General features: G+C 44.5%; 1 protein-coding gene across 3 annotated transcripts in view; it reads right to left on the reverse strand.

The window, feature by feature from the left end:
- Positions 1-16,460: 16,460 nt before the first annotated feature.
- The window catches only part of LOC115456709 (protein moonraker-like), a 118,848-nt gene continuing 113,416 nt past the window's right edge, over positions 16,461-21,892 (reverse strand). For all 3 annotated transcript variants that reach the window (XM_030185962.1, XM_030185961.1, XM_030185960.1), the window contains one exon: positions 16,461-17,981. In XM_030185962.1, the coding sequence (XP_030041822.1) occupies positions 17,864-17,981 (118 nt within the window). In that variant the 3' untranslated portion in view covers positions 16,461-17,863. The remainder of the gene's footprint in view (positions 17,982-21,892) is intronic.

Consider the following 21,892-nt stretch of genomic DNA (forward strand, 5'->3'; position numbering starts at 1 on the left):
AAGGACCATGGGGCTACCCTACTCCAACAAGCAATGCCCGATGCCACCAGAAGGGATGCATAAAGGGATGTGTCCCTTTGGCAAGCCCCTTCTGCAGAGCAAGGTCTCCCTATGTTAGAAAGTGCTGATGTCAGCGCTAGCAGCACGATTCAAATGACAACAGTCTGTATGCTGGCAGGACAGAAGCTTGTCCAGGCAGTAAGGACTCACAGTTGATAAGTGTCCTTTAGCCCAGAGCTCAACTAAACGCTTCAAAGCAAAGTCTCCCTAAGTTAGAAAGTGCTGATGTCATATCAGATCTAAATCTTCTCTAGTCAAATTCAAACAGCTGTTAAAACCTCTCTTCTCTCTGGTGTATCCTCCCTATCCATTTGTGTGTGTGTGTTTGTGTCTCCTTTTGATTAGCTTTGTGTAAACCGCTTAGAAGCCAGTTCTTGACATATCAAGTGTTAGTTTGTAAATAAATAAATAAACAGTACCCACAAAAATGGAGCAAAATGTCACAAAAGCATGCATAAATAAATACATAGTAAAATAAAACGATAACAAATGGGAAAAAATGCCTTTGCACATCTCTAACTAGAGCAGGTGTAGGGGCCATGCCCCAATTCAGATTTTAAGATAACCCGAATAAGTATGCATGAGATAAATGTTGTGTTCTTTTTAATGTACGCGTATCTGGATGGTCTTAGACAAGTGGGCTAACTCTCAACTTTGCCAATTTGTGGCTTTTTGGATCAAGTATCAAGATGTCACTATTTACTTATGGACAAGTGGACTAAACTAAATGCCAATAAATTTGTACAGATTTTTAAACGTGATTGAATGGGCTATCCCCACTGGCCATGTGGACAACAGGGCCAACCACCTCAGATGTAAAAAAAAAAAAAAAAAAAAGGATTAGCCCTCTTGTCTGTAAGACCATTTATCTGTCTCCTGTAAAGATTTGGGGATGTCCTAAATGATAAGTCTGCAACCGGTGTGCAGCCCTTGAGGACTGGGGGATGCCCACCCCTGGACTAAGGGGCATCTAAGGGTGTTAATTACTGGGTTAGGAGAGCAAAAGAGCAAAGCTTCAGAGAAGGGTATGCAGAAAATGGCAAATCAGATATATCAAGGTCAGTGATTGCTGGCAATTGAAGAGGATGTGAGACTTGTACCACAGAAAGACGGTATATCAAATGCTTACCCTTAGTACAAAGTAACAAACTCTAAAAGGAAGTTGTGAATGTAGGCTCACATACAGCATAGAAGAGCCCAAGCTATCTGCAACAATAAAATCTGCAGAATATTGATAGCAAGGATGCCCACCTTTCCCCTCAATCTCATGCGTTCTTCCACTGTCAACTCCACTGCTCTCTGGGGCCCAAATCATGAGACAAAAAGGGTGACAATTTCCAGGAGCTGGTCTGTAAGGCATGTGCTCAGCTCCACCCAGGTCAACAGCCCATCCCTCACCCAGTGGGGCCTGAGCTGCAGTAGGAAGTTGCATCTCTGGTCCTTGAGATGACAGCCAGGACAGTGGAGGGGAAAGGGGCAGAGGGCATAGTGCAATGTTAGAAAGGCTGCCATACACCTTGGCTCCTTGCCTCATAATTTTTTTTAACATTGCTAATTGTCTGCTAAAATATCAATGAAAAATAGACCCTACATCATTCTGGCAACAGGTCTACCAAAATGAATGGCCAGTAAACACTAACACCGTAAAATTCCTCCTAGAATGGGATAACATATGTAAATCAATATTAGACACAATTGCCCCATTCCAAACTAGAACATCGCACAGGAAAAAAATCTAATCCATGGTTCACCGAAGAGCTGAAAGAACTCAAAACGCAAGTCAGAAGACTAGAACGCGCATGGAACAAAAAGAAAGATGAACACACACTGAATGCATGGAAATCACTTCGGAGGAAATACAAATACACCATAAAACAGACTAAAAGAATTCACTATAAAACTATGATTGGACCAAACTACAAAGACACGCACCAACTCTTCCACCTTGTAAATAAGCTGCTAGACACTACACCTGTTACAAATAATAACAAAGAAATACCAGGGGTTGACGACCTCGCGAACTACTTCAAAGAGAAAATCACACAACTACGACTTAGAATACCTACCAGCCCTACCGAATACACCACATTCCTGAACTGTCTAGACCCTGAAGACGGAATACACCCAGCAGACAGGATCTGGACCGAATTCGAAGTACTGTCAGAAGACCTTATCTTTAAAACGCTTAAAAGATTCGTCAAATCCCAATGCAAACTAGACATCTGCCCAAGCAACCTCATGAAATCAGCTCCTCATCAATTCATATTAGACTTAACGAACCACCTGAATTTCATGCTACAAAACGGACTTTTCCCAAAGGAAAAAGGAAAAATCTTACTCACCCCAATACCCAAAGACACAAAGAAAAACGCTAGTGAAATAACTAACTACAGACCAGTTGCATCCATACCACTAATAACCAAAATAACAGAAGGAGTGGTAACTAAACAACTCACAAGTTATCAATACTGCATGACGCCCAATCAGGATTCCGTTCGAATCACAGCACAGAGACAGTATTAACTATCCTATTGACCAAATTTAAGCAACGGATCGCAACAGGCTCCAAGATACTCCTCCTACAATTTGACATGTCAAGTGCCTTTGACATGGTTGACCACGGAATCCTATTACACATTCTTGAATATTTCGGCATCGGAGGCAATGTCCTAAATTGGTTCAAGGGGTTCTTAACCTCACGCTCATACCAAGTCACATCAAATTCAACCACATCTGCTGCATGGACACCTGAGTGCGGAGTACCGCAGGGATCTCCCCTCTCACCAACAATTTTCAACCTACTGATGACCCCACTAGCAAAACTTCTATCAAACCATAACCTCAACCCTTATATATATGCCGATGATGTAACGATATATATTCCTTTTAAACAAAACATCAACGAAATCTCCAACGAAATCAACCAAAGTCTACACATCATGAACACCTGGGCAGACGCATTCCGACTGAAATTGAATGCAGAAAAAACTCAATGCCTCATATTAACCTCCCAATACAACACAACAAAATTCACTGCTATCAACACACCTAAACTAAACTTGCCAATTTCAGAAAATTTAAAAATCCTTGGAGTAACAATCGACCGCTACCTTACACTTGAGACTCACGCGAACAACACAACAAAAAAGATGTTCTTCTCCATGTGGAAGCTGAAAAGAATAAAACCATTCTTTCCAAGATCTGTCTTCCGCAACCTGGTACAATCACTCGTATTAAGCCATCTAGATTACTGCAACTCATTATACGCAGGCTGCAAAGAACAAATAATGAGAAAACTTCAGACAGCCCAGAATATAGCAGCCAGACTCATCTTCGGAAAACCAAAATACGAAAGCGCAGCACCATTACGCGAGAAACTACACTGGCTCCCACTCAGGGAACGTGTCACCTTTAAAATATGCACGTTAGTGCAAAAAATCATGCACGGTGAAGCCCCTGCATACATGTCTGACTTGGTAGACCTGCCACCTAGAAACGCCAAAAAATCATCCAGAACTTTCCTCAACCTCCACTTCCCTAAGTGCAAAGGCATAAAGTATAAAGTACTACATGCATCAACCTTCTCCTACAAGAGCACGCAACTCTGGAACGCACTGCCACGCGGCCTGAGAGCGGTCTATGAGTTGACTTCCGCAAACGATTGAAGACCTCTCTCTTTGACAAAACATACCGCAAGGATCAACACATATAAATCCCATATACACCATAACAACGCCTCAAGATAATACCCCATGTACTCCACTTCCCCGTACTCTCTCCCATTCAACAATCTACCCACAGATAAAAACTGTCTACCCCATCGCTCTCTTGCTATTATTCAATCAGCGTAGTAATTCCCCAACGTCATATCCTTTAGTTTCTACGCCCCAAAGGTGATTGATCTGACTCTGTCTTCCTTAACTATTCACAATGTAACCCATAATCGTAATGTAACAAACTGTATTTCCATCATTTATAATGTATTGTAAGCCACACTGAGCCCGCAAATAGGTGGGAAAATGTGGGATACAAATGCAATAAAATAAATAAAATAAATAAATAAATGTCTACACTGTCTTTAGCATGTAACTTTCCAATTTTACAAGGAGTAATGATAACAGATTCAACTCTTGAATGCACCCATGTTCTGGTCTCTCAGAATTTTGGTACAAAAAATTAAGCAGGATTAATCTTATATAAAGCCCTTCAATGCTGCAGAAATATATTAGAATTTGGAGACACGAATAATAAAAGACCCAGTAGGGAATAAAAGGCTGCAATTCATTCCAAGGGCTCTGCTGACGTCAAAGCACAAGATCAGAATTCTTCCAAGCTGTGAACAGCAGCAAGATCCCAAGAGTGAATCTATCCTTCTGTTGATTCTACCATTCACTTAGGGCTCAACTCATTCTCACTATGTTTGAGCTCTAAAGGGCAAATATTTCAGGCTGTCTGCGCTTTCCTAAGAACTGCCATAAAAAGGAGACATTTGGCTTGTTCAGAAAATGTTTCGCACAGCTTAAAAAAAAAAAAAAAAAAAAGAGAGAGAGGATATTCAGGCTAGACAGGATAATTTGCCTTAGGTGCTTGATTAATGCCCTCTACTCTGTATACAAAGGGTTATTTACCTTCAGACTTATACACCTTTTAGTCATCTCCCAGAATCTTCAGAATCAAATAATTTTATTCCAGCTAGGGGATGAAAAAGCTTTGGATTCCCCACTGCAAACCTGCAGCTCCCATTATGGGAGCAATTTTTACATAATTTCTTTGCCTCTCACAGAAAAAAGTAAAATTGACAACCTACACACAATAACCTGGACTATTTACTGTATCACATACCATGAAATAGAAATGTGAAAAACCCCTTCAGCTGTCTAAAATCACTGGCTGTACTTTCTAACAGTACAAACTACTTTTAGAAGACAGGCAATGGTCCTTTGTTCACAGATCACCAGGTTTGCTTTTAGAAAAGAGCCTGACTATCCCTACAAAGGGAAATGGACCTTAATATACCGCCTTTCTGAGGTTTTTGCAACTACATTCAAAGCGGTTTACATATATTTACGTACCAGGGGCAATGGAGGGTTAAGTGACTTGCCCAGCGTCATAAGGAGCTGCAGTAGGAATCGAACTCAGTTCCCCAGGATCAAAGTCCACTGCACTAACCACTAGGCAACTCCTCCACTCAAACCTACACAATTATTATTATTATTAGCATTTGTATAGCACTACCAGACGCACGCAGCGCTGAACACCTGATACAATCAGCCTAATACAGTCACATACCATGTACAACCCACCCCTTTCTTTTTATCTTATCTCAACCTTGCTTTTTCTCTTATACCTACATTAGCAGTACATACACTGTACATATATACACACACATTATATAAATATATATGTGCATAATTAATGAGTGCATGCATAATCATGTAAAACAATATAATTCTGTGGGAGGACCCATGTGGAAGGTTAGCAGGCATATCCAAACGGCCAGACATGATTGATAGCCATCCAAAGCCAATCATCCTACCATGAGCAGCCACAAGTCAGTGGAGATCAGTGAGTAATGCTGCTGCAGAAGACCTGCAGAGCCATGGGGGAAAGCAGCAGACTAGTCCTGGGCTAACTTTGTGAAAGTGTTCCCACTGTCTCTCATTGGAAGAGGGAGATAGACCGGAGGGTTACTATAGCTCATGGCCTGCCCACAATGGAGCCCTGTGGAGCAGGATGAGGAAAACAACTTCATGGATCTGCATGGCATGGAGTACCTGATTTTGGGGGGGGGGGGGGGCTGTGGAAGAGGAGAGAGATCTGAAGAGGCCTTGAGGGGAGTTTGCTGGAGGAGAAGAGGGAGCCTGATGAACAGGAAGATTGTGAAAATTCAGGGGTTTCTGATGGGGGAGGTGGAGAACGTATAGGGTACACGAAGAGAGTGAAGATGCTTGATTGGTAAAAGGGAGGACGTCTCATGAAAAAGATAATTCCTTGATGGCAAAAAGAAAATACTTGATGGGGGAAGGAAGGAGAAGATAGTGAAAACAGTTCATTGGCTACCAGTGCAATACAAGGCTAAGGTAAAATTATGTATCATACCTGATAATTTTCTTTCCATTAATCATAGCTGATCAATCCATAGACTGGTGGGTTGTGTCCATCTACCAGCAGGTGGAGATAGAGAGCAATCCTTTTGCCTCCCTATATGTGGTCATGTGCTGCTGGAAACTCCTCAGTATGTCGATATCAAAGCTCCATCCGCAGGACTCAGCACTTAGAGAATTACAACCACAAAGGGACACTCTGCCCAGCTCACCACCGCCGAAACGGGGGAGGGGAATTAACCCAGCTCATCCCCGCGGAGCGGGGAGGGACACCACCCCGCCGATGCGGGGGGATCTGGCTTATCCTGCAACCGCAACCGCGGAAGGAGCTGACTGACCCTAACACCGCCGAAGCGGGAGGGGTACAAAGCTGCCCTACAGCCGCACGAAGCTGGAGGGAGCGCCGGCAGAATTTAGGTCTCAATCCAGTCCTGTAAAACGAGGGGGAGAGGAATGCAGCAGCTCAATGTAACACAAAATAGTCTCAACTCCTGAAGAATCCAATTGAAAAAAACTTGAACACGAAGTCCTCCTGAACAGGAACTGAAGACTAAACTTGAATCTGAAATGCAACCAGAATATAAACAGTACAGATATCTGGGAGGGGTTATGGATTGATCAGCTATGATTAATGGAAAGAAAATTATCAGGTATGATACATAATTTTACCTTCCATATCATCATGCTGATCAATCCATAGACTGGTGGGATGTACCGAAGCAGTACTCACCCAGGGCGGGACAGAGAAATCCCTGACCGCAACACTGAAGCTCCAAACCGGGCCTCCGCCCGAGCAGCCACAGTCAAGCGGTAATGTCTGGAGAAGGTATGAGCTGATGCCCAAGTTGCCGCCCTACAAATCTCTTCCAAGGAGACGGACTCGGCCTCTGCCATCGAGGCCGCCTGTACTCTAGTGGAGTGAGCCTTCAGCTGGATAGGCGGCACCTTCCCTGCGGCCACATAAGCCGCTGCAATGGCTTCCTTGACCCATCGTGCAACTGTAGGCTTGGCAGCCTGCAGACCCTTACGAGGACCTGCGAACAGCACAAACAGATGATCCAACTTCCGGAATCATTGGTCACTTCCAAGTATCTGATGATGACTCGTCTCACATCTAAATATTTGAGAGCAGAGTACTCCTCTGGGTAGTCCTCCCTACGAAAGGAGGGTAGACAGAGCTTCTGATTCACATGGAAGCGAGAAACAATCTTGGGCAGGAAGGAAGGCACTGTGCGAATAGACACTCCTGCCTCAGTGAACTGCAGAAAGGGCTCTCGACATGATAGCGCCTGGAGCTCGGAAACTCTTCTGGCTGAAGCGATAGCCACCAAAAGACTGCTTTCAACGTCAATTCTTTCAGAGATGCCCTCGACAAGGGTTCACAAGGCGGCTTCTGCAAGGCTCTTAGCACCAGATTGAGATTCCACGCAGGTACCACTGCGTGCAGAGGAGGGCGCAGGTGAATAACTCTCTTGAGAAAGCGCACCACATCTGGCTGCAATGCCAGGGAAACACCCTTCAGGTGACCCCTGAAGCAAGCAAGAGCCGCTACCTGGACCTTAAGGGAACTGAGCGACAGGCCTTTTTCCAGACCTTCTTGCAGGAATGCCAACACTGATGAAATTGGAGCAGTGAAGGGAGAAAGTGAGCCTGCCTCACACCACGATGCAAAGGTACGCCAAACCCTGGCGTAATCGGTAGAAGTAGAGCGCTTCCTCACTCTGAGCATAGTGGCGATGACCTTGTCTGAGAAGCTCTGCTTGCTCCGACGCTGCTGCTCAATAGCCAGGCCGTAAGACCAAAGGAGGAGGGATCCTCCATCACCACGGGACCCTGATGCAACAGGCCCCGCTCCGCTGGCATCTGCAGAGGTCCGTCCACTAAGAGCCTGATCAAGTCCGCATACCAGGGACGTCTGGGCCAATCCGGACTCACCAGGATTATCCGGCCCGGATGCTTTGCCACCCGGCCTAGCACCCTGCCCAACATGGGCCAAGGCGGGAACACAAAGAGGAGCTCCTGTGTTGGCCACTGTGGGAGAAGAACATCTACTCCCAGAGACTGAGGGTCCCGTCCTCTGCTGAAAAAGCGCGGCACTTGGCTGAAGACGCCATCAAATCTAGGCTCGGCTGGCCCCAAGAACGCCTGAGCAATATTCATGACTCCCGCAATGTGGGCCGCCGACAGCTGTTACAGGTTTGCTTCCGCCCACAGGCATAGCTTCATGGCCTCCTTGGCTAGAGGGGCGCTCTTGGTACCTCCCCGGTGATTGACATAGGCCACAGCCGTGGCATTGTCCAACAGGACCCGTACTGGCTTCAGCACCAGGCCCGGGAGAAACTCCAAAGGCGCCAACCGAATGGCTCTGAGTTCCGGGAGGTTGATAGACCACTCTGCCTCTGCAGGGGACCAGAGCCCCTGCGCTGTCCTTCCTAAGCAGTGGGCTCCCCAGCCCCACAAAGAGGCGTCCACCGTGACGAAAAACCCACTGCGGACGGCTTGTCTGGCCTCAGCGCCTTGCGCACCGCTGGATCCAAGGGAAGGCGCACAGTGTAATCCTCCGAAGCTGGAGTCCATCGCTGCAGCAGAGAGAGCTGTATAGGTCTCATATGGGCCCTGACCCAGGGCACTACTTCCATCGTGGCCGTCATAGAGCCCAACAGCTGCTGCCCATAGTCCCGAGCCTGAAGAGAAGAGGCTGCTAGGAACTTGTCCACCTGAGCCTGAACCTTGACAATCCGATTGTCTGGCAGGAACACTCTGCCCACTTGGGGGTCGAATCGAACTCCCAGATACTCCAGGGACTGAGTCGGGCGCAGCTGGCTTCTCTCCCAGTTGATGATCCACCTCAGGGAGCTCAAAAGAGCAATCACCCGGTCTGAAGCTCTGCCGCACTCTGCATAAGAGGGGGCTCGGATCAACCAGTCGTCCAGATAAGGATGGACTTGTACTCCTTTCTTGCGTAGGAAGGCCGCGATGACCACCATAACTTGGAAAAGGTCCGCGGAGCAGTAGCCAACCCGAAAGGGAGGGCTCTGAACTGAGAGTGTCCTCAGAACTGCAAAACGCGGAAAGCGTTGATGAGGAGGCCAGATGGGAATATGCAAGTAAGCTTCCTTGATGTCCAAGGATGCCAGGAACTCCCCTGCCTGTACTGCCGCTATAACAGAGCGGAGAGTCTCCATTCGGAAGTGCCGAACTTCCAAAGCCCGATTGACCCCTTGAGGTCGAGGATAGGCCGGACAAAACCTCTTTTCTTAGGTACCACAAAGAAATGGAGTAACGTCTCTTGCCAGAGGATCTCTGGCACCAGAACGACCGCACCCAGGCGGATCAGATTGTCCAAAGTCTGCTGCACTGCCACCGGAGACTTGCAGGGAGAGTGCACAAACCCGATTCTTAAGGGTCGGCAGAACTCTAGCTTGTAGCCGTCTCTGATGACTTCCAGCACTCAAGCGTCCGAAGTTACCCTGGTCCACTCGCCCAGAAACGAGGATAGGCGTCCTCCAATCTGCTCTGGGCCATGGACCAGCGCCCCGTCATTGGGTACGAGACCCTGGGGGAGGACCGGAGGTGGCACCTCCGGGATGGCGGTCTCTGCGAAAGGAATGCTGCTTGGGGGAGAAATTCCTTTTGATGGAAAAGGGGGCAGAGGAGCTCGACTTGCCCAGGCAATACCGACGGGCTTCCTGAAACCGTCCTTTGGAGGAACCGGGGCGGGCACCATTGGCCCGAGCCCTGACCTCCGGTAACCTCTTGCCCTTAGACGTGCCGAGATCGGTCACAATCTTGTCCAGCTCGACCCCAAAGAGCAGCTTGCCTTTAAAAGGCAACTTAGCCAGAGTTAGAGGCGTGGTCAGCAGACCAATGCTTCAGCCAAAGCCACCGCCGTGCAGAGACTGTCTGAGCCATACCTTTAGCCGAGGCTCTCAAGACATCATACAGCTAGCCTGCCAAGCTCGATTCCAGGGCTGGCCAATCAGCCCTCGAGGTTGGATCCGAGGGGGAAGCCCGCTGCACAAGCGTCCGGCACGCCCTGGCCACATAGGAGCCACAAATTGAGGCCTGTAAACTTAAAGTAGCCGCCTCGAAGGACGACTTTAAAGCCGCCTCCAAACTCCTGTCTTGGGCGTCCTCCTTTAGGGCCGTGCCACCTTCCACTGGCAACGCCGTTTTCTTAGTCACCACAGTGATTAAAGAATCTACGGTAGGCCAAAGAAAGGCCTCCCGTTCACTTTCAGGCAGAGGATAGAGGCGGGACATAGCCCTAGCCACTTTAAGGCTCGCTTCTGGGAAATCCCATTGAGCCGAAATCAAGGTGTGCAATCATGCACGTGGAAGGTTCTAGGCGGGCGCTTAGTCCCCAGCATAATGGCAGAGCCAACAGAGGCTGAGGGAGAGACGTCCTCCGGACAGGAACTCTTCAAAATGCTCATGGCCTGCACTAACAGGTTGGGCAAATCCTCTGAGCAAAAGATCCGTGCTGCAGAGGGTTCATCCGCTCCATCCGAGCGGGAATCCGTCTCCTCCAAGGAATCCCCAAAGGACCGTTGGGAGAACTCAGATACGCTGCCCTCATCTACATCAGAGGAGACCGAGTCCTCTAGGGCCTGGAAGTCCACCCGAGGGCGTTTGCTTCCGGAGGCCTCAGCCCCTTGATCAGAGGGGGGAGCCGAGGCAGCGTTTATTATAAGAAAAGCCTGATGCAGCAGCAAAAAGAACTCAGGGGAGAAACCCCCTAGACTGTGCACTTCTGTCGCCTGGGCCACGGCCCTAGACGCACCCTCAACCGGCGCTCGCAAGAGCGGGGGAGAAACATGCTGCGCATCCAAAATGGCGTCCGGCGCGAAACTCCGAGAAGGAGCCGCGTGGGAAGAACGGCGCTTAACTTTCGCCGCTTTCTTGCCATCGCCCGAATCAAGAGGAAGAACCGGGACACTGACCGGACTCCAAACTGATGCCCAACAAAAGCGATTCAGGCTTTGAAAACCCCCGCATCCCCGCTAGACGCGCACACGCGGTCCGGGGAGCGAATCTTCGCGCCTTCGCCCTCCGACGCCATAAGCCACGTGGAGACCGAATGGGGAACCCCCTGCCCGCTATAAAAAGGTAAAATTACCTGCTTCTCGCTCCGAGCTGTAACGAACTGGTGTCCCAGTGAGCAGCTGCAATAAATGCTGATATAAACGTTGAAATAAACGCCCTTAAAGGACGTCAAATTTTTTTTTTTTTAAACGGAGCCAGCGGGAGGGGGGAGAAAAGGAGGGACCTGGCACCACCAGGTTTGCACTTGCTCAAGAAGAGCCCTCAATCCCAGGTACTCAACAAAACCTAAAGATTAGGCTTGGAGACCTAGCCAGAGCTGCTGCTGTGTGTGACCACCACCTGCTGTGATAGAGAACATACTGAGGAGTTTCCGGCAGCACATGACCACATATAGGGAGGCAAAAGGATTGCTCTCTATCTCCACCTGCTGGTAGATGGACACAACCCACCAGTCTATGGATTGATCAGCATGATGATATGGATATTTAAAATGCTATCTCTGATCATCAAGGCCCTTAAGGGAAATGGGTCAGAGTACTTGCAGAACAGGATCTCCCCTCTATGCACCTCCAAGATGGCTAAAGTCCTCCCAAGGAGTATCCCTAACCACACCCTCTGCAAAGGACATCACATTACATTTGGGCTTATATCCCGCTAACAAGTTTTCAGTTCTAAGCAGTGTACAAGCTTTTTGTAGCGCTATAGAGATCAGAACATTCCTCTGAGAATTACAGTGGTTGCTTTGGAGATATGAAAAATTCTAAATACAATACATATTTCTTAAGTAAGGAAGTTTTTCAGAACGTGAGATAAAATTGTGTAGGGGAGTATATTCTGGCAATGTCAGTTTAAATGTAAAGGGATTTGTCGAAGAGCGCTAGTCTCTTCTCGCCCTTAGATGAGGGGAAAGTGAAGAATTTGACGGTTTCTTGTCTAGTTGAACATTGCAAAACAGAAGTGAGCTAGTAGATAGCTGGGGATCAGTCCCTGCAGCATCTTAAAGAGGAACCTGACACTCAACAAACCTTCTCCGGAGTAGCTCCCCCCCCCCCCCCCACACTATAGAACACAGTCCCAGAAAGGCTTTGCCTAAAGCAAAACTACCTCTACTTCAGGAAGCAGGTAAAAGCCTAGCTCTTCTAAGCCTTTGATAGTCTCACACACACAAGAACTAAAATCGGCTGCACTTACCGCAGCAAGACTTATGACACACCTTTTATGACTCCATGTACAATTTTTCTTAGGTTAGTCACGCTTATTTTCTATCTAAACTCCTTTTACTCTCTTACTATAGGTAAATAGTGATGCCTTGATACACTAGATCCAAAAAGCCACAAATCGTCAAAGTTGAAGGTTAGCACACTTGTCTGTACAACCTTTCTAAATATACATAAATTGCTAAATATCTTTCACATATTAATGATCTAATGCTGGAAACTGGATTTGATACACCAACAGCTGATGCCGTCACTTAATTTTTTAAGGAAACGGTAGCAATTATTAGGGCTCACTTACATTCAAATGATGTTAATGGATTTATTAATGAATCTGACATGGTGAACAGGTCTCATTTGGGACTGTTTTGAAACTCTGAGGATTCAAGACAATAGGGGTCACTGTTAACTAGATATGCTAAATCAAACTGTAGTTTAAACCCATGTCCAGCATATATTATGAACAAAATATGTACAGAAAAATAGTTAATTACCTGATAGTGAAGGATATTGACTTCCAGAGAAAAAACTCCAGCGTCTAGATAGAAAAAGAACTATGAAATAAGAGAACCAGAACAATACAAACACCCGAAATTACATAAAAATTAATTACCTGATAATTTTCTTTCCTTTAGTTCCAAAGAATGAGTCTAGAGCCCGCTCTTCTGTGATGGTTTCATTTTTTCCAGGTTCTATTTCCATTACATCCCAAGGATCAGTCCAGACAAATGGGATGTACAAAAGCAATCCCTAAGAGGGGAGGGCCTGTCATATCCCTGCAGCGAGAACCGTGACCCTGAAGGAAGCATCTGCTCGAGCAGACACATCCAAATGGTAATGCTTAACAAAGGAATGAGAAGATGACCATGTCACTGACTGACAGATCTCTGCCAATGAAACTGCCCTAAACTCTGCCAAAGTCATCGCCAACCAGTTTAAACTGAATCATGAAAAGAACAAGATTTTATGGTTGGGTCCTTTTGAATTTCCTGAGTGTTTTACTATTACAACAGACACTTTCACTTCCGAATTTCTTTCTAAGATCTTGAGGGTGGAATTTGATAGCCAAATGACTCTCTTTTCATTTCAAATCTCTTACTCAAAAATCTTTTCATTTGATAAAGTAACTGAGGGCAATTCAGGAAGTACTTTGAACTACTACTACTACTACTACTTAGCATTTCTATAGCGCTGCCAGGGTTACGCAGCGCTGTACAAGTTTAAACATGGGGAAGGACGGTCCCTGCTCGAGAGCTTACAATCTAAAGGTAACAAACTATGTAGTCAGTGAAGTTCAAATTGTTAGTACAGGCTCTAGTTCTAAGAGAGATCATTGTAATGTCATCTATGTTGGATGTTCAAGAGCCTTGATTAAAAAGGTGCAACTTGCTCAGAACACAGCGGTCTGGCTGATATATTCAGCTTGTAAATATGATTTGGTCACTCCATTATTGATGGAGTTGCTCTGGTTCCCTGTGGAAGCCAAGGCTCAATTTAAACTCTGACCCATTATTTTTAAAATCATGAATGACGAGGCTCCATCTTATCTATCTGACTGGATTATGTTCATTTACAATGGTCATGAATATAGGACCCGTAATCAGATGTTAAGCTTTCCACCAGCAAGGCAGATTAAATTATGAAAAATGTTTGATTCTTCACTTCACTATCAAGCGGTTCTACTAAGGAATGCATTGTCCCTTCGATTTGTGGACTTACAAATTACTTGCTATTTAGAAAGGCATGAAAAAATTTGATATTTATTAAACAAAATATGTAGTATTTAAAAATTACATTGTGCTAGGTTCTGAGATTGTAATTCCTGGTTTGATGGTTTGTCTGGTCTCTTTTGGAGTATTATAATCCGCATAGAACTGTTTATGTATTTGCGGAATAGAAGTCTTGAATAATAACAGGTTTTTCTTGTCAGGGCCGGTCAAACCCGGTAAGCAGGATAAGCACTGCAGGGGGGCGCATGCCTTCAAGGGCGTCACTTTGCAAGCAATCAAGCTCTGCTGAGTATCTAATCTCTGCTGCTCATCTCAGTCTGGCTCCAAAGCTGTCAGCTCTCTGCCCCGTCCCCTCCCAAGCAGAGAAATATCCTCCTTGTGTTTGTCAGAGGACGTCACTGCTCCAACTGAATCTGGCTCTGAAATAACTTGTGGGCGGAGTTGCCAGGGTTGCGGTCTTCCCGCAACACTGGGCGGCTTCTCTTGCAGCAGTTGCGGCAAACTTTTGGCGGCTGCGGGGGTGCGGGTTTGGGCTCTTCTCTGTGGCCGCTGTGTGCTTTTTTTTCCGGGGCTTTTATTGGTCCAATTTGGTCCAATAGAAGCTTTCCCTGGGCTTCTATTGGTCCAATTTGGTCCAATAGAAGCTTTTCAGGGGCGTGTCGACGTCAGGGACGGGGTTAACGACGTCAGGGGCGACATGGGAGGCGGGGTTTGTGACGCGAGAGGCGGGGTTTGTGGCACAGGAGGCGGGGTTTGTGACGTGGGAGGCAGGGTTTGATTTTGGGCGTTTTTTGGGCGGGTTTTAGGCTGATTTTGGGCTGGGAAAATTTTTCCCATCTGGCAACCTTGCTTGTGGGAGCTCAGCTAACCTCTGTCCTCTGCCCAGAGAAGGCTCAGACAGAGACAGCACAGCAGAGCCTGGACCCTTGTTTTGTCAGAGACTGCTGTTTAGTGCTGCACCTGACCCACCCTTTTCCACCCCCACCCCCAACACAGCAACTCACAGGACAGGAGGGCTAGATGCCTGCTTTCAATTCCTAACCATCACCTATCTCTCATTCCCACTTCAGTAACTCCTGTTAGTCTGTCCAACTCAGAATATGTTAGTTTATGCTGATTAAGTCTGTCCTAGCTAGATCCTAAGCTGTGCTGGATGGGAAGGCTATTGTGCTGCATGCAGAGTCTAACTTCTTAGGATTTTAGGTTAATTTTTGAAGAATTTGAAGAGGGGCTATCTCTGTTCTACATGTGTGACTAAAGGCCAAGTGTCTGAATAGGGATCTGTTTGTTAGATTCTGAAATTTTGATAACACATTGTTTTTCCAGAGTTGGCAAGACTGTCTGTTCTCCTAATTCCTGGTCTGTGTGCTAAGTTATTTTCAATGATGCCATGGCTGGTAAAAGGGGTGCATCTACTGTGGGGGTGGAGCCATAGTGATCCCGCCTCTGGATGGGTAGGGGCGCCAACTAATAGACTGCAGGAGGGCGCTAGAAACCCTAGGGCCAGCCCTGTTTACATCACCTTAGATGAATTTCTTCAAGAAAGGCAGTCAATAAAGCCAAATAAATAATGAATCTACATCAATTCATATGGTTTAGTTGCAACAGTGCTGGCCTTGATGTCAACATCTTCTCCAGCAGGCAATCCAGCAGCAAGATACATTGTATGGTATGAAAATGTAGGATTTGTTACTCAAAGCCCTGTATCTACATCAATTGCTGTATCCTTGTTCTAGTAAATGTTCATAATGTTTAGTTGCAACAGTGCTGGCCTTGATGTCAACACCTTCTCCAACAGGCAGACAATCAGCAGCAAGATACATTGTATATGGTATGAAAATGTAGGATTTGTAACTCTAAGCACTTTAAAGTCCACATATACCCCAATAGAGAAATGCTTTAACATGCATGAGTTTTGGAAATGGAGAAAATGGAAAATGCACCATTTTGTCACACTATAAAAGTGTGCACTCTTTTAAACTTGGATTTAGTTCATGCTTTTTCGAGGGTAACTTTTAGTACAAAAAAGGATTCATGGAACCAAGAGCCCTTAAGGTGTCTGAAATCTGCAAAAAAACAAACCATAATGGCCATCACTGTACTGTCTCTCTAATGTTAGCATCTTCAGATTAATTTGCAAGTATAAAATCTGGTGGGATCTTCTAAAGAAAGGATGTTGCTATTGTGCAAAAACAAAATAAAACCTCAAAGTTGTACGTCAGCATTACCTGTTCACTATTCAGATGTAAAATTATTATAAGAACAAGGGATAAATTTCATTTCATCATGATTTCAGAAAACTAGAATGAAGATAGAATATAAATTTATTAAAACACTGTTTTTAAAAAAAAACCAAATAGAATTTATTAGGCACTGTAACACAGAATCTCAAATATAGCAAATACTCTTTTCTGATCTGACTGTTCACTGGTGATTCCCAAACCTGTCCTGGGGGACCACCAGCCAGTCAGTTATTCAGAATATCCAAAATAAATATTCATGAGATCAATTTGCACACACAGACTCCTTGGTATGCAAATCTCTCTCATGCATATTCTGCATGCAATGTTGCCTTGGTATACAGATCTGGCTCATGTATATTCATTGCAGATATCCTGAAAACCTGACTGGCTGGGGTTAAAAAGAAAACACACTCAGTGCTGTACTTATTGAGTTCTAGTCAGTGATTGTTGTGGGGGATGGGACTGCTGTATCAATTGCTCCCATTTATGAAGATTGTATAAGAAAGCTAAATATTTTTGTTTACATTTTAGGTTTACTGGTTTCCTTCTCTCTGGTGCTAGGTTAGAGTTCTTTATTCATATCACTGCAATCTTACCTTACAGACTCATGCTACCCTTTTCTCCTCTATCATTATGGGCCATGCTTTTGAATACTCCTGGGATTAATCAGATTTATTCTACAAATACTTAGAGAAATCATTGTTAGGACCTCCTGCTACCTGGCCAAAAGATCACCTTTTTCTTCTCTGAAGAAATCATAGTTGATTCCGAGAACATCAGTATAACATACAAAACTATCCAAAGTCCTTAAAGTGTAAGACTTGCTGACCATGCCATAGTGTGGACTACCTGAGATTTGTCCTCTTCTGCTGGAGTCAATAGGATCTGGGCACATTATGATGATGAAACACTCCAGTCATAATTTTGTCTTAGAGGGGACAGGGACCTGAGATAAAAGTTATATGTAGCCTGGGCAAACCCTCCTGGTGTTCAGGATGCCACACCCAAATTACTGAAACTATAAGCAAAACTCTTCTCTATCACTATAATTCTAGTTTCACATCCTTTCTTTTGGTGTAAGAACCAATAAGCTCTGTGGGTCTCACATTATAATGCAATCTAACAAAGATACAGTGTTATGAAGATCCAGTATATCACATTAGATACATGATTACTAAAACCAGAACAAAGAGAGATAACATCCCATTCTTACTACAAGGATGTTCCACCGAAAGAGTTATTGTATGAAGTCAAAAAGTCATTTGAAAGGTGTTAAATCAACATAGTACATTAGAATAACTTTGTAAAAAAATAAAATCCAATTCTTCGGTACATTTTTTTTTTTTAAATCCATCACTGTTCTCTTTGCATGAATAATTAAAATGCCAAAGGAAGGACCTCCCCCCTTGACTTGTACTGCTGGTGCCTGCCACCATGGGAGGTAATGGGATGTGCTCAAGAGCAGTTCACCTTGTAGGCTGTAGGAACTCTGAAGTGAAGACTGCCTCCGCGTAGTTCTCACACACGTCCTGAAGCTCTGCAGCCACATCGCACAGTGCTCCTTCCAGAAGGTCTTCTGCAAGACTAAAGGGCATGCCAAAAACATTTTAAAACTCTTTATTCCTGATAGTTCAGAAAGACAGGTTTCAGTCATGTATTTGCATCTGCTAGACTCCCACGACCACAGAAAAATTTCATTTGGCTTTGAAAAAGAAGGGGAGGGAAATAGCAGACTGGGTCACCTTCACCTCATTCTCATTCATTTAATTTTAAATGAGCTTGAAAGAAATCTAAAAAACAATGCTTAGTTTGATATTTTTATCTTGTGAAGCAGCAGTACATTTTGGGCTGAAATTTTCATTGGCTAACAGACAGCTATATGAGCACTTCAACAGTTTACTTTTTCACAATTATAAATTTATATTAAACCAATGGCTCAGTGACTAGAGCTTACAGAGGAGAGTCTGTAACAAACTAGCTCAATACATTAGAGGAAAATTTAACACTGCCAGAAATATGAGGAAAAGAGAACTTCAAACCCATTATTGCTGGCATTGTTCTTCATATGTTGGAAAGACAAAGACTTAGAATCAGAGCTCATTCGGAAATGATATTTGCCTTAACATAACTGTTTATTTCTAGGAGGATGTGTTTTAGTGCATTGGGGGTGCCACTTTTGCCAAGGTATCATCTATCTCCCTCATTCTATAAGATGAGCAGTTCAGATTATAGAATACTAGCAACTTACATGCATGATTTTTACAGATTTCCATGTTTTAGTTAGGCACTAAGTGGTATTTTGTAATCTTAGTGTGCACCTTGCATAGTGTGCCAATGTCAGGGGATGTTCACATGAATGGGGCGTGGGCGTCTCCCACAATTATGTACACATGTTATAGAATGCTGTCACGTGCCAAAGTGCAGTATTTAGGTGTGAGTATCTCTGCCTAACATAGATGTGGCATAAGTGGACATGCCTAAATGTTGGCACATAAATGCCAACTTATGCTAGAATTCTATAATGGAAGCTGGGTGCCCAAATTCTGTTATAGAATTCACACTTAGCGCCCAGCATTACATAGAATGAAAGGCAGTATATTAAAATCTTGCAAATAAAATAAAATAGACAGACCCCTATATATTTGAAGTTTGCTAGTTTTCAACAGAAGAAACAGCCATAAGGCATCTGTTAAAGCACATAAGCAATAGTCTTGTATGGCTTATCCCTGTATTTCTTCATATCCATTTCCCATCAGAGCATCAAAATTCAATACATCTAATTTTCCGTAGCTTTGATCTTTAGGCCAACACCATTGTCCGTATATAGGATCTGACAGCAGCTTTCTGTAAATATATTCCATTTAGCACTGGCCAATCTCGATTCAAGATCTTTGACAAAACTATCAACCCTAACCAGCCAAACCTGAACCGGGGCTTGAACCTCTATAGTAACACAGTGTTAAACCCTGGGCCCATCTGGCAGACTCAAATGTTTGTTTCTACAGACATTTTTAAACATAATATACATATTACATCCCAAGTTATAAGTCAGGATATTTAATCCACTTGTTCTGCAAACTCTCTAAAATAAACTGAAAAATGTTCCCCTAGGACTACGAGGGGATGGGCTACCAACCGAAGCAAAACAAGATCTGTCAAAGTGGTTGTTACTATGGCAACTTTTATTCCCATATACCCCAATCTCAAATTCTTACACACTAGCCTCCTTTCCAACATCACTGAGATCTTTGCAGTCGGCGGCAACCCTTTTCCTCTGATACAGTTGTGTAACATTTGTTCTTTCCTATAAATCCATTTTATTATCTTATGGATGAGGAGGACCAGCCTAGGTTGGTTTGCAGTACTGTGCAAACGTGACAGATGCTTCCAGTAACAAAAAGAAAAGCAGAATGTCCTTCCTTCATCAAAACGAGCACATCACCTAGCATCAATTGGTACTTTCTGAATGCAGCTTGTACTGAGGCACTGAATGTGACGTGTTACTGTGCATATGTGTGAGGCAGAAGGCCTTGAACTCAGAACACTGCAAAATTATACAAAGTCTCAAAGAGAGGAGGCAGTTCAAGCAGACATTCACCACATTCTCCCAATTATTTCAGCTGAATTCAAACTGCTGAGGTGCATGGTTATGGTATATAAAAATCTATTTAACAGAGACAGAAAAACCAAGATAAAATTATACCTTGTTCTGTACAAAACTGCTCAAGCTATCCAAATAAACAAAAACATGAAAAGAGCAGTCTGTTTGTAAAAACCAACAACAACAAAAAATGAATTTCAGCTGGACGCAGACTCTGGCTCTCTGGGATACCGACAGATTCACTGGTGTACTCAAGGTTTTTGCCTGCCAGTGACTGGAATCCATTCCATAGAATCAGATGGTTTGGCACTAGCGGGGTTTTTTTGGTTTGAGCCCCTTCTACATAATTTTGTTGATCCCTGATAGAGATTTAGGTTTGATTATATTATATTATGTATTAGGTTTTGATTTGTGCCATAAGTGAATCTGCTTTTAATATTATTGGCTAGCTTACATAATAAAACCCTCCCTCTATTTGCAACACTCTAGGCTTCCTATTGGTTAAACAATTAGGAAACATTGTTGCTATGGTAATTTTTTGAACGGCCACAAGTGTCATCCAAGCAGCAGACAAAGGCAGACACTGCATGCAATGGGTTTCTCCTCCCACCCAACCCTCATCAACTCCAGAAAGCATGGCGCAAAATCAGGGTCGCTTCCTATAACTGATCCCCTCCACCACAAAGTAGCAGCAGAAACAAAGATTTGGGTCATAGCAGTGACAGGTCACTGTGGTGGAAGGCACTCTGCAGCTCCAGAGATGCTAATGGCACCTGCTTGGGTGAGAAGCCTCTTCAGGGCAACAGACTCTGGCGATGCTAGCAGGCTGCAGTGCCAGTGGCTTTATGGGCTACAGTGATTATGTACTGAACTAGTAGCAGATATACAAGCAATGGTAGGGCGAGAAACTGAGCAAACGGAGGGAGAATGCTGAAAGTTTGTGAAATGGCAGGAGGATAGGAGAGTGAGCAATGGAGTTGAGTATTTGCGTTGTGCCATACAAGGCTGGAAAGGGGTCACAGTAGTGACTGTGTGGGCATTAGTGACAGGCTGCTGAGGAAAGTCATATACATACCCAGCCTCACTTTCTCAGATACACACATTTTCTCTCACCCACATACTAAAAGTGAATATTTCTACTGAAGTGAGAGTAGAGCGACAGACGAAAAGAAAAAAAGGAGAGAGTACTGAGTGCATACTACACTGAAAGAAGGGCCGGCAAACAAGTTGTAGGTAATACGTTTTTATTGGACTAACTTGTCCATAACTAGCTTTCAGGAACTGTACTTGTTTCATGAGTTCAGCAAAGAATGAGCTAATGCTGCTACCCAAATACTGCATACATTATTTTCAAAACTGTAAAGCCGGAGGCAAGAGAGGTTTAAAAAAGGTAGAAAGCTGAAGGAGATAAACCGATAAAACAATGTACAGTTATAGGAAGACTGTCTGTTAATGTGTGCAGAAACCAATGTAGCTATTAAGTCTCTTTCAATTTTGTTATAATGGTGTTCTACTTTATTTGTTAGATCAAATCTACAGTGTCAATTCACATAAAAACAGCAGCATGTACAGACTGGAACTGAGATGTTCAGCTTGAAACATCAAGTTCTGCTACTACTTTAGAACAGGATCTGCCGACATAGAGACCATTCTGATATACACTGAAAATTGGCCATTTATGCACCAGTTACATGTGGCAGAAGCATCCATTTGTCTAAAGTATCAGTGGTGTCAACATACATATATAATGTTGGTTATTTTAGAAACATACATGTGTATTTTTCCTGAAGCTGTCATAGAGTCTATTATCCCTTGCCAGTTGACTTGGGGGGGGGGGGGGGGGGGGGGGGGGGACTAAGGGGGCAACCTCCCCTAATCCCGCCAGTGGAGGGCT

Source organism: Microcaecilia unicolor, chromosome 13 (genome assembly GCF_901765095.1).
Source record: "Microcaecilia unicolor chromosome 13, aMicUni1.1, whole genome shotgun sequence".
In the NCBI taxonomy this organism is placed as follows: Eukaryota; Metazoa; Chordata; class Amphibia; order Gymnophiona; family Siphonopidae; genus Microcaecilia; species Microcaecilia unicolor.